The sequence below is a fragment of the Xiphophorus hellerii genome, chromosome 13 (genome assembly GCF_003331165.1).
Source record: "Xiphophorus hellerii strain 12219 chromosome 13, Xiphophorus_hellerii-4.1, whole genome shotgun sequence".
In the NCBI taxonomy this organism is placed as follows: domain Eukaryota; kingdom Metazoa; phylum Chordata; class Actinopteri; order Cyprinodontiformes; family Poeciliidae; genus Xiphophorus; species Xiphophorus hellerii.
Window position 1 is genome coordinate 18,461,785 of NC_045684.1, and position 12,207 is coordinate 18,473,991.

The 12,207-nt window shown below is 35.8% G+C and overlaps 3 protein-coding genes across 3 annotated transcripts in view; all 3 read left to right on the top strand.

Moving 5' to 3' along the window:
• The window catches only part of rapgef5a (Rap guanine nucleotide exchange factor (GEF) 5a), a 46,702-nt gene extending 41,736 nt beyond the window's left edge, over positions 1 to 4,966 (top strand). Inside the window, exons 20-26 of the mRNA XM_032580976.1 lie at positions 124 to 302; positions 391 to 481; positions 565 to 615; positions 762 to 849; positions 939 to 1,003; positions 1,242 to 1,296; positions 2,267 to 4,966. Coding sequence (XP_032436867.1) covers positions 124 to 302; positions 391 to 481; positions 565 to 615; positions 762 to 849; positions 939 to 1,003; positions 1,242 to 1,296; positions 2,267 to 2,385 — 648 coding nt within the window. The 3' untranslated portion in view covers positions 2,386 to 4,966. The remainder of the gene's footprint in view (positions 1 to 123; positions 303 to 390; positions 482 to 564; positions 616 to 761; positions 850 to 938; positions 1,004 to 1,241; positions 1,297 to 2,266) is intronic.
• A 125-nt stretch (positions 4,967 to 5,091) lies between these two features.
• On the top strand, positions 5,092 to 6,539 carry LOC116731282 (ladderlectin-like). Its single transcript, XM_032580977.1, has one exon. It carries the CDS (start codon positions 6,051 to 6,053, stop codon positions 6,537 to 6,539), a length of 489 nt encoding a protein of 162 aa, XP_032436868.1. The 5' UTR covers positions 5,092 to 6,050.
• A 2,297-nt stretch (positions 6,540 to 8,836) lies between these two features.
• Positions 8,837 to 9,511, top strand: LOC116731283 (lactose-binding lectin l-2-like). Its single transcript, XM_032580979.1, has one exon. It carries the CDS (start codon positions 8,932 to 8,934, stop codon positions 9,418 to 9,420), a length of 489 nt encoding a protein of 162 aa, XP_032436870.1. The 5' UTR covers positions 8,837 to 8,931; the 3' UTR covers positions 9,421 to 9,511.
• The last annotated feature ends 2,696 nt before the right edge of the window (positions 9,512 to 12,207 follow it).

Genomic DNA, 12,207 nt, shown 5'->3' on the forward strand with positions numbered 1-12,207 from the left:
GATTTATATATACAGTATATATATATATATATATATATATATATATTATTTTTTTTTGTGGCCATAGCTCCTATTGATTCCATAAGTGATTTATTTCCAAAAATGTTTCCATGTGTCATGCAGCAGGAGCTGGTGTACTACACTCTGAGTCGCGCTCCTGGCTCCAGCCACACGGCGGCGCTCTCGGTCCTCCTCCAGCGCTGTAACGAGGTCCAGCAGTGGGTCATGTCCGAGGTGCTCATGTGTGTGTCGCTTAATAAGAGAGTGCAGCTGCTGAAGAAGTTCATCAAGATCGCAGCTCAGTGAGTGGACACAAAATGAAAAAAGGAAAACTAATTGGGAGCATCAAGATTCTGATTTTGTTTCCATTTTTTTTTTTGTGATTTGTAGCTGTAAAGCCCAAAGAAATCTGAACTCTGCGTTTGCCATTATAATGGGTCTGAACACAGCGGCTGTCAGCAGACTAAACCAGACATGGGAGGTAAGGATGTGTGTTGCTGGACTTTGATTTAGATGCAAACTCTGCGCTGGGCGATTATTACATTCAAATACTCTTGTTTTCAGAAATGTCCAGGGAAGTTCAAGAAGTTGTTCTCAGAGTTGGAGCTCATCACGGTGAGAACAGAGAGAGTGTTGCAGGCAGAGCTTCAAATGTGCTCCAGCAAACCTTTTTCTTTCTTTCTTGATAGACAAATCCCTAAATTTCTCCCCTTCTTTTCAAGCCTTCTTAAGCATTTCTCTCTTCCTCTGGCTCTTCACAGGATCCATCTCTGAACCACAAAGCTTATAGAGAGGCCTTCAAAAGGATGAAACCTCCTAAGATCCCTTTCATGCCTCTTCTCCTAAAAGGTATCCTCTAAATCCTTCACTCACACATAAATATAGATTTTAAAAACAACACTGAATTAAACTTTAATATGCCTCTCCACTGCTTTTAGATATCACTTTCATCCATGAAGGAAATAAGACCTTTCATGACAACCTGGTTAACTTTGAGAAGCTGGTAAGTGAAGTATTAAGTTTTTGCAGATTAAAACATCTAAATCATACATTACAGCAGATTATTTATTGAAAGTCCTGGAGATTGTTTTTCTGCAGAAAACATTTTCAACTAAATCCTCCTTTGATATGAATGAAATGTAGGTGACAGAATATGTAGGATTTACCTTAAAAGATCTTCTATTTTCCACAGCTAATAAAGAATCTTTAGTGTTTGAACACATCCTCTCTCATTTCAACAGCATATGATAGCAGACACGGTGAGGATGATTCGCCACTGCCAAAGTGACCAGCCAGGTGTGTATCAGCATTTATGGATATTTGTTTTAATGGCAAAATAGATATAGAAAACAGAAAAAAAACAGAGTTAATTAGGATTTTGGATTCAAATGGAATCGTGCAGAGAGAAAATTGTCAGAACATTTTGGTTTCTTGTCTACCAAATCTGAAGTGTCTGGAGAACCAACACAAAGAAAAGATGTGAAACAGATATCTGTACTCAGATGTTTTTGGGCAGAGGAAGAGCCAAGTCAGTGTCTGGTATGTGGATCTACGTCCAACAAAGAAGGAAAACAAACACTTCTTAAGAAGCAGGTTTCAACCAACCATGCACCAGTGCTTGGCTTTTTTCTTTTTTAAATCAGAAAGTGCAATGAATCAAAGTCATAATGTTTGTTTGTTTTAACACAATGACAGCTACTTCAGGAACTAAATGTTTCCTTTGGCACATTTGCATAAAATGCTTCCTTGATCACTCAAAATAACTTTTTTTTAATGTTGCACACTTGCATGTAAAGTCAACAGGGAGTGGAGGTGTTACAGTGTAATTTAATAGATTATGTTGAACACGAATACATCTCTGAACAGACCAGTAAAGCATACAATATAAAACAGTGAATCTTTAAACTCATTCATAAGAAAACAAAGAATGAGAATCATGTGCATCTTTATTCTAGTTATTTAGGATAATGTCTGTTTTATAAAATGTAAAGTCAATTTGAGAAATGCAACGTCTAAATTTGTGATGTTTTGATGCTACTCATTATTGGAAGGGTTCTGCTGCCACCTGCAGCTCAGTTAGAGCATTGCATCTGTACTGGGTCAGCTGATTTGGTTTTCTCTTTCAGTTACCAAGCAACAGTTTCTACACGGGCTTTTTGTTTTCGATTTATTTATTTTTATACATGTCCGTTGAGCTTCACAGTGGGAAGGCTTCCAGGAAAGACTCGTGTTTGACTTCAGCACATGTTCTCCGTCTGTCTCCTAGGCAATGAGGTTATCGGAGTGGACAGCGCGGAGGTGAGGGCGAGCGTTCACTACCTGCACATCATCGACAATCAACAGACACTCTTTGAACTGTCACACAAGCTGGAGCCGCGCGCTTAAGCATAAGCGGGAACGCCAGCCTGTGTGACAATGGGGACGCTTTGTACAGCAAACTGTCACACGTACACTGCAGCAAGATCACACAACCAGCAGTGCTGTGAGATGGACACCAGTTTGTCGTCCAACACGGTCCTCTCTCAAAAGGCTTTCATACACTCAACATTTGCTTGTGAGGAGTTTTTAACCTCCACACATTCCCTGGGAACCTTCTACAGAAACCGAATCCGTGCAGGAAGATGGAGAAACTGAGCGAAGCGTCAAGGAGGCTGTGATTAGTTTGTACAGTTCCTGCTGGGCTGATTAGGCCTTTGTTTTGTTCTCGTCTTCAGTTGGTTATTTTCCTGTTCATCAGGTGGAATATTCCTTTATTTTTGTAAATCTCGCTGCTCTCACTGAACATCAACAAAGACTTGATAACCGCGTCTTCATTTCAAACCCAAAAGCATTAAGATTTTCTTTTCTTTTTTTGTTTGAAACAAAAAAAGCTAAATGTGCATCGTAGACTGTCCAATATGATTTCTATTGCATAGCTCGCACTTATTTTCATAGACATGCTATTTAGTTGTGCAAGCTTTTTAGTTATTGTGCAGGAATAACTAAAGCCAATTGGTTCTGGGTTTGAAAGCCTGAAACAACCCTCATGCTCTCATCTCTATGATGTTTTATTGTGAATAGAAACGATTAGTTAGCTTTGTACATACTGTGGACCTGACAGTTTTCAGTGCCAAGCGTTTCTGTTGAGCGCTGCAGCTCTCCTGTTTTGTTCGCCCTGTTACAAGCATGACGTTCGCTCCTTGGATCATGTGAAGCCAACCTGACTCCCTGCAGAGATGCTTTCTGTCGAGATGTGCTATTGAACCTGGTCTCTATGGAAACGGTCCCAGCAGAGATCAATGTTTCTTTTTTTTTTATATACATATATATCTTTAAGGTTTATTGTGTCGATGTCTTTTATTCGAAGTGCAGCACAACAGAACAGCTTTGTTCCACTGATTCACTTTCATAGAAAGAAGACGGATAATTAATACCTACTGACTGAAAATAATGTTTTGTTTCGAAACAATCTCATTTATACTGTGAGAACTAATTCAGGATACTGACAGATTAATGGAACCAAAGGAAATGACTTTGAGATTTGTTTTTTTTTGTTTTTTTCCAAGTCACTGTGGGGGAAAGCCTGACTAAATAATAAAATTTTCTATTTTACGCCCGCACACAAATGCAGCACGAAAGCAGAAAGCTATTGTCTGATATACTGATGCTTAGAAATCAACAAATCCTTCTTGTTGCTCATTGGTTATTTTACTACATTTCTGTAAATGCCTTTTGGTTTCCCCCCCCACCCCTCTTTTTGTCACTTCCTTGCAACAGTGCAGCTGTGATATTCTAAATGTTAACTCAGATAAGCATTTGCTGCCTTTTTTGGACTTTTATAAGGTTTAAATTAGGGATAAAGTGCAATACTGTGAAGATTCTCTTACAGGTGTTTATTTGGATTTCAAAGAAAGAGCTTTTTTTTTTTTTCATGGTTGTTACATCAATAGGAGACATTTACCCAAACTGTGCCAAATGTGTTCTACATTCATGGTGTGAAGAAATATTTCAAACTGAAAAGTTCTCAGTCTGACTGTCACCATTATGATTTGGATCCACTTGGAAGCATTGTTGAGAGCTTTAAACACTTTATCTTAACAGGATTAGAGCCGATAAAAGTGACAGATGTTCAAATGTTTGTTGTTTAAGAAGTTTTACTTTTGGAAACTGAAACTATTCCGGTAAATCTGCTGGTTTGTATTTGTTCATTTAGAAGTTGGTCAGGATAACGGCAAAAAATGTTACAGTCTTAAATTCAGCATAGTTACGCCTGAAACCTGTTAAACAGCGTACCAGCAACCTCTTAGTCTACTGAGATTAATCAATTTGAGATGTCAACTTTTTTATATGATAATCACAATTAAATCTTCTTTAACAATATTACAGCTTTGTTGTAAAAATGCTCTCACAGTGAATAGTTGCTAAGGTTTATACATCAGAGCACACATTTGTTTGAGTTCAAAGTAACATTGAAATGTTTTCTTTTTGGTTAGCATAGAGTTGTGCATGATGTACATACAGACACCCTTTGCCGATCATGTGTAAAGAAGTTAAGTTGGTTATTTATTAAAAACCTGTGTTTATTTATAGTGACTAAACGTTTTTGGTTTTTGTGCCATCTACAGTTTTTTGAGGAGAGCAGGTGTGAAGCATCCGGGGTCAAATGCGTTTTGTGCTGTAATGTAGCCACTAGAGGGCAACAGAAGTGCAATAAGTCTGTCAAACGTTGAACGGACAACAATACAACAGGAGGCTGTATTCAGTGTTTTATTAGCCGCTGTTATAGAAGTGTACAGTTCTGTTTTTTTTTTAAAGCTGTTGTTCAAAACCTGTTTGCATGATAAAAAAAAAAAATCACAAAATTCACAGTGTAAGAGTTTAAGGAAAAGGCTTTGTACAATTGTAATATTGTTTATGTGTAAATATGCCTATGTTTGGTATGTTATTTATCAGTTGTAAAATAGAAAAGAAGTGAATCACAAAGCAACTCGTCTCCTTGTCTTTTTCAAACTTCAGGCAGCTGAAGTCTTTTTTTTTTCTAAAATGCAGCTTCATCATTCAAAATTCCATTGAAAATTAATACAGTCTAGGTTATGAGACATCTACAGGTGAGTTGGTGCTCTTTTTGACCCATAAATGGCTGCTGTGTAATTATGAGTATTTGTGCTCAGAATATTAATGGACTTACTAAGTGGTACGAAGGATACAGAAGAAACGAGCCTTTAACACTCCCAGCACAGCTGGTGTTGATATCAGTGGAGAGGCATCTTTAACTTAAAGACTTCAGACAGCCTCAGTAATAATTTACAGGAACAGAACCAGGAAATTAAAATAGAGCAATAACCGTCTGGGACACTTTATTTTTATTTATTCATTTATATTTTTATTTAATTAATTTATTTTTTTTTCTTTTTACAAATGTTCAAATAATTGGTTTCTTTTGCCTTAATTCATTTTATACGTATTTAGTTATTTCTTCAAAATACCAGACTTGCATATAACTTTGTACTTCTTGTCTGTCTGGTGACATAATTTCTAAATATTGAACTAAATGTTCTGGTCAGTTAATAAGTACTTCAGTGACTCTAAGACACAAATGTAACTTTATGTTTGTGTAACATACATTTATGCAATGTTTGTTACATTGCATAAATGCATATTGTTTGCTACATTATGCAACTTTGTGGTACATTGCATAAATGTTTGTTACATAATTTCTCAATTGGTGACTGTATATTTTTATGACCTTTTATTCTTGTGTTTTCATGATGTAAAACACTTTGAACTGCATTGTTGCTTCAACGTACTATGCAAATAAACGTAATAAATTCATTGATTATCATTCCGTGTTAAGAAAATAGATAGAGTTCCTATAAGGGACAGCGTTTATGGAAAATCAAAGCAAAAACTAAAGTAGCTCATTAACAGGAACATGATAGACGCCCTTTCTGACCAATATAAAAGAGAACAGAACTCCAGTCTCTCCAGAACTCTCTTCAGGATTCATCCCTGCAGATAAACTCTGATAAAAACTCTGAAATCTCCCAGAATCATAAACTTCAGACTCCAAGATGATATTGCTGTTCTTCTTGTTTGGTCTCTCTCTGGCTGCAGTGGCTCCTTCAGACAAACAGGAGATGAAGCTCCAGCGGGGCGGCTGTCCCCCGTTCTGGTACAGCTTCAATGAGCGCTGCTACAAGTACGTCGCCACCTTGATGACCTGGGCTGATGCAGAGCAGCACTGCGTGACCCAGGAAGCCAACCTGGTGTCCATCCACAGTCTGGAAGAAGAGAACTTTGTCAAAATGCTGATCAGAAACTTTGATCACGCTGAGGGAGCCAACTGGATCGGACTCTCTGATGCTCAGAAGGATGGAACATATTTCTGGTCTGATGGGTCCAGATTCAACTTCAAGCTGTGGAATGCAGGAGAACCAAATAATAAAGGAGGACCTGAACCCTGTGTGCACACCAACTATGGCCCATCCAAGGGATGGAACGATAAAGTGTGCACAGACAACTACTCCTCTGTTTGTAAAGCTCGCCTGGATTCGCAATAGCTAACAATGTGTTTTTTTTGAATTATAAAACCTGGCTGCCATGAGCATGTCTTTATATCCTCTAATTTTGTACGATTTTTATAAGAGCTTTATGAAAGGCTTGATCTTCTAAACAAAAGTTGATAAATTGGGCTGAAAAAGATTTTTCACTTCATCTGTAAGAAAAGAGTTTCATTTGTAATAACCATTGTAAAATAAAATAATAAATTTTAAATATGTCATTTCAAAAGTTTCAAAGTCCCTGTTTTTAATCATGTCATTATCTCCATCTGTGTATGAAGTGAGGACTATTAAGAAGACCATAATAGAGATGAGATGACATGTTTCACAGGTTTAATTAGGAATGAGAAAAACATCTTAAATCATTTGAGTTTTAATCCATCAAACTACATTCACCTAATAAGAATAAAATATTTTCAATGCTTTTTAGGTTAGGTAAGTTATTTTATACTAAAACAAATATAAATTGTACATCTGTAATTAGCACACCGAGTATGATTGGTACTTTATTTGGTACTAAAATAATTTAACTAGAAGAATGGTGGGTTGGCCACTGGGGATTCGGGAGATTTGCAGAATCTCCTGATTTTTTTCTTTTGAACCCCATTAACAAAAGTCACTACTGTCTTTGCAGTCATCATCCCAGCCGATTTGGCACTTCGGGCAATAAAATATCAAACTGGGTCAGTCTCAGACTGGGACCAAGCAGCAACACTACAGCAAGTTAGCGAAAACAGCCTGTCTCTATCATCTCTGCCCAGGCTTGTCATTGTGTGTGTTTGTGTGTTGGATATGTTAAAGTCACACATATTAAAGGCAGCATGTCAGTAATGTAAACTAAATAACATTAATCTGCTTAACATCTTATTAACATTTTAGGGGAAAGGCTGTGTCGCAATTAAAATGGATAAGATCTCAATATACAGATTATACAGTTGTCTTTGTTTTTTATTAATAAGCTATGGATGTATATTTTTTTACCAGCTCAAAAGAAATACAAATAAAGTCATTAATCCATTTCCTGTGTGTTTAGTGCTTTTCCTAAGCTGAGTTTTATGTTGTGTTTCTGTTCTAACATCATTCATTCTTTGCAATGGTGCTATAAAGTTTATCCTTGTTGTTAAGGGACAGACAAGGTCGCTGAGTTGTAAAAGAGGGACAGGATGATACCAGTCGGAGTGAAGAGAATGAGGAAGAGACGATTTCTGTGGAACTGCAGAAGGACACAGACGAGAGGGACAAGGATCACAAGAATGGAGCAGAAACAACAAAAAAGTCCCAGCTACCTGGGCAGGTAGAGTGTACAGGATTGGGTTGACATTACATCTTTCCTATGAATTATATTAACCTCTTAATATAAACCTCTTAAGATTAAAACACCCTATAGGTCTACATAGCTTTGGAGGTTGTTATTTGTTTCCTATAATATTTTCTTTGATTTTTATAAAGTACTTGTTTAATAAACCTTTATAAATTGATTTGTAATTTTAATTTTGTCATTAAATACATACACAGAGTAGTTGTAATTGTTGAACTGATTGCTCTTATTCAGCAAATAAAGTTATTTGTTGTCCAATAAGATAAGAAGCCTTTTTAATCAATCTCCCAGGCTGACGTTCAACCCCACCTTTCCCTCATCAACATAAAGCCATGCGTCTCACAGGCGGCAAAAAAACCACTAAATCATTATTAACCTGTCTAATGTGGCTCAACCTCATCTTTTTGAACTTTTACATCCTCATTAAAACCAGAACAGATAAAGGTGCCTGGTAAATCAATAACAGGAACAGAACAAAGAACAAAGAAATTATGATTGAGCAATAACTGTCTGGCACACCTGCACTTTTTCTAAGCAAAATTAATGTTACTGATAATTTTGCCAACATATACAAATTTATAGTTACACATTTTGTATTATTTTTAGTGACCAATGGTTAGTTTGACTCTGAGGAAAATTTCTCCACATTTTTCCAAACTAAAGTCACTTTGTATGGAATGAGCACAACATGATAAAAAAAATAATAATTAAAGTGCTTTGATTTTTTTACCTTATGGAATATAAATAATTTCCTATTTATTTTAATCAACAAATCTGAGATTTTATAGTCAAAATGTTACCCCAAAATCTGTAATATATATTTAAACATGTTTTCAGGTGAACTGTTACTGTTAAAAAAATGTCCAAAAAACTATGGTGCTGTGTGCAGATGTTCATGTTAATAGATGCATTAACCTTTAACCATTACATAACAATGCAGATGCCCTTTCTTGGTGCTATAAAAGGAAGCAGTCTCCCTTTTGTCTCTCCAGGATTCTCTTCAACATCCATCACTGCAGAAAAACTCCAGCAAGAACTTCAGATCCCTCCACCTCAGAGACATCGAGATCCAAGATGATGTGGTTCCTCTTCCTGTTTGGTCTGGCTCTGGCTGCTGAGCCTCCTTCAGATGGACAGGAACTGAAGCTGCTGCGTGGCAGCTGCCCCTTGTTCTGGTTCAGCTTCGAGGGTCGCTGCTACAAGTACTTTGGCTCAAGAGTGACCTGGGGAGAAGCAGAGCTCCAATGTGTGTCTGAAGGAGCCAACCTGGTTTCCATCCACAGCCTAAATGAACTCAATTTTGTCAATTTTCTGATCAAGAACTTTGATCCTACTCAGTCATGGACCTGGATTGGACTCACTGACATGCATAAGGAAGGAGGGTGGATATGGTCCGATGGGTCTAAATACAAATTTTCCCTTTGGACTTCTGGACAGCCTGACAATGCTGGTGGAAATGAACACTGTGTTCACACCAACTACGGAAGCAATTTTTACTTCAATGATCGTTTGTGCTTCACTCAGTTAGCTTTTGTCTGTGCAACTCGTACAGTTTGTCCCTAAACACAAAACAATTATAAAGGAAAAAATCTTAATTGTGTTGCATTTCTTGATGATTTTTCTGTTTAGATTCAACTGGTTTTGTTTTCAACAAAAGCCAACAAAGAAATGGAAATGTGATTTTCTATTGTATTTCCATATGTATGTCATATAACAATAAATGTAAAATATATAATTGTAATAAACTCTTAACATCCAACTTAAAATGCTTTCTCTCTGTTCTTTGATTCTTTCCTCTTTGTGGAAATATTAGGAAGAATATTATAATGCCTAATATTTTATTAGAGTTGCTTCTAGAACCAATGGAGGCTTATCCCACGAATCAGTAAGCAAATGCAAAATGAAAAATATTGCATAACATATTTTGCAATATTTTGCATAAATATTGGAAGATATTGCAATATTTAAGCAATATTTTGCAATACAAATATTTATGCAATATTTAAATTGCATACAAATATTACATAATTTTATGCAATATTTTCTTTTTGAATCAGTGTAGGAGGGGATAAATTAATAACTGAACCAGTTTAAAGAAATATTCAAAAGCTGCATCTTGGACATTTTGTAAAAGTCTAAAGTAAAACGTTTTTCATTAAAATATATATTTATATTTAACCATGTTTTCATCTAATAAAAACATTTAGACAGGTTAATATTTTTAAATCTAAACTCTGGTCCTTCCACAGTTTGGAGAAAAACAACTTTGTTAAGTTGTTGATCGAGAACTTCATGCAACTTTAGAATTCACATGGATTGGAGTCACAGATTTTTACAAAAGAGGAGCTTGGGTTCAGTCCAGTGGATCTAAACATGATATTTTAAGTCTGTTGGATCAGAGTTGCCTAATTAATCATGATAAATGATCTTTACTTATATTGTGACCTATAACATTTTGAAAGTAAGAAATTACTTCTTCAGACCATTAGTCATTCAGTACATTAGTTCTGTTCTTGCCTTTTTGCACTGGCTTCCTGTACACTTGAGGACTAATTTTAAAATTTTAGTTTTAACTTTCAAGGCTATCCATGACCAAGCACCTAAATACATTCTTGACTTTTTGCATCATTTAGCTTTGTCTAGGCCAAATGTTGTTCAGTGAACCCCAAACCTGTATTTAACCTGTGGAGATTGTGCTTTTCGGGCGGTGGCTCAAAGGCTCTGAAACTCTGTCCCACTACACAGACTCTTTTAAGGAACAACTAAAGACATTTTTATTCAGACAGACTTTTGCTTAATGTTTCTTTGGTTTGTTTGTTTTTGTTTTGTTGTAATTGTTTTTGCCATTGTGAAGCTCATTGTGATCTACTGTACATGTTTGTGAAAAGTGATGTAGAAATAAAATTTTACTTACTGACTTAAATTGCATTCTGTAAACACGGGGCAGAATCAAGACATTGCTTTCTGTTGGAAAATGACATCTATTGGACCATATATCTGGTCTATTGGACCAGAACATATTTTTTATTATTTAGTATGTTTTTAGGCTATTTGTGTTATATTAATAAATGTGTACACATGTTGACAAGTCCCTTTCATTGTCAAACTACTTTGGAAGGAAAATTTGCTCCAAACATTCTGCAAAATCAAACAGAAGTCTTATTTTCATTTATTTAGTAAATCTAACACAAAAGGATGAAGGTCAGGAAAGAGATTATTCCAAGAACAGACCACAAAATCAATTCTGAACATAATTATATAGACAAGAAGTAATTGTTATTTAAATTATGAATGAGTTGCAATTTAGAACAGTTGCGTGGAACTAACTTTATCTTTATTAATTTATGATCAACACAAGCCCTTTGTGTTACAGTCAGATGTTGCTTCCAAAGTTTTAATTATGTCTGGATCTGGTGCTCAAAAAATGTGCCGAACAGCTGAATGTGTGATGTACATTTTTTAAGGATTTATTTTGGCTGTAGTGGAATTTATTTGATAATGAAATGATGGGAAAGACAGACAGCAAACATCAATGAGTCAGGACTCAAATCTGTGACCGCTGTGTCAAATACTGAGGCCTCCATATAGGAGTCTTACGCTTTACACCTGCAACACCAACACACGCTCCTGCGATTTAATTTGTAAAAAAAATAAAATGTTGTGAACTCAGTTCAAAATAAAGTTGTGAAAAGTGTGCAGAAGGAAGTTTTTGGAGTTGAAAAACAATTTCAAAACGTCACTTACAGAAAAAGTGAATAAATGTAATGTTAATATCAAGCATATTTGATTTACTTCTTTAGTAATCAAACTTGCTCTGAGTTACCGGAGAAAATAATAAAGACAACCAGCAGCTGGCATCTATATCCTCAATTATATTTGCACAATCGTGATGATAATATAACTTCCAGGGAAGGAAACAGATAAAGAGTTTCTATGAAGGAACTTTTATGGGAATTCAAAACAAACATTATAGTAGCTCATTAGCAGGAATACAATAGATCTCCTGTCTGAGGAATACAAAAGAGAAAAGATATATTTATGTCTATCCAGAATTCTCTTCAGCATTTATCCCTGCAGATAAACTCCAGCAAAACACTGAAATGTCTCAAAATCAAAAATGTCAAACTCCAAGAATATATTGCTGTACCTCTTGATTTTTGTTTCTTTTTCCTTTGAATGAGTCGAAGAGAATTATTCCAGTGTTGAATCTAGAATTGTTACTTGGAGCCATCATTGCCTTATGATCTATGCAATTCCTTTGTGTTATTGTTAGACTTTGCTTCTTTGAAGGGGGACAGGATCAGCATCTGATGCTCCCAAATTTTTAATATTGTTTTTTTTTTTCTCTTT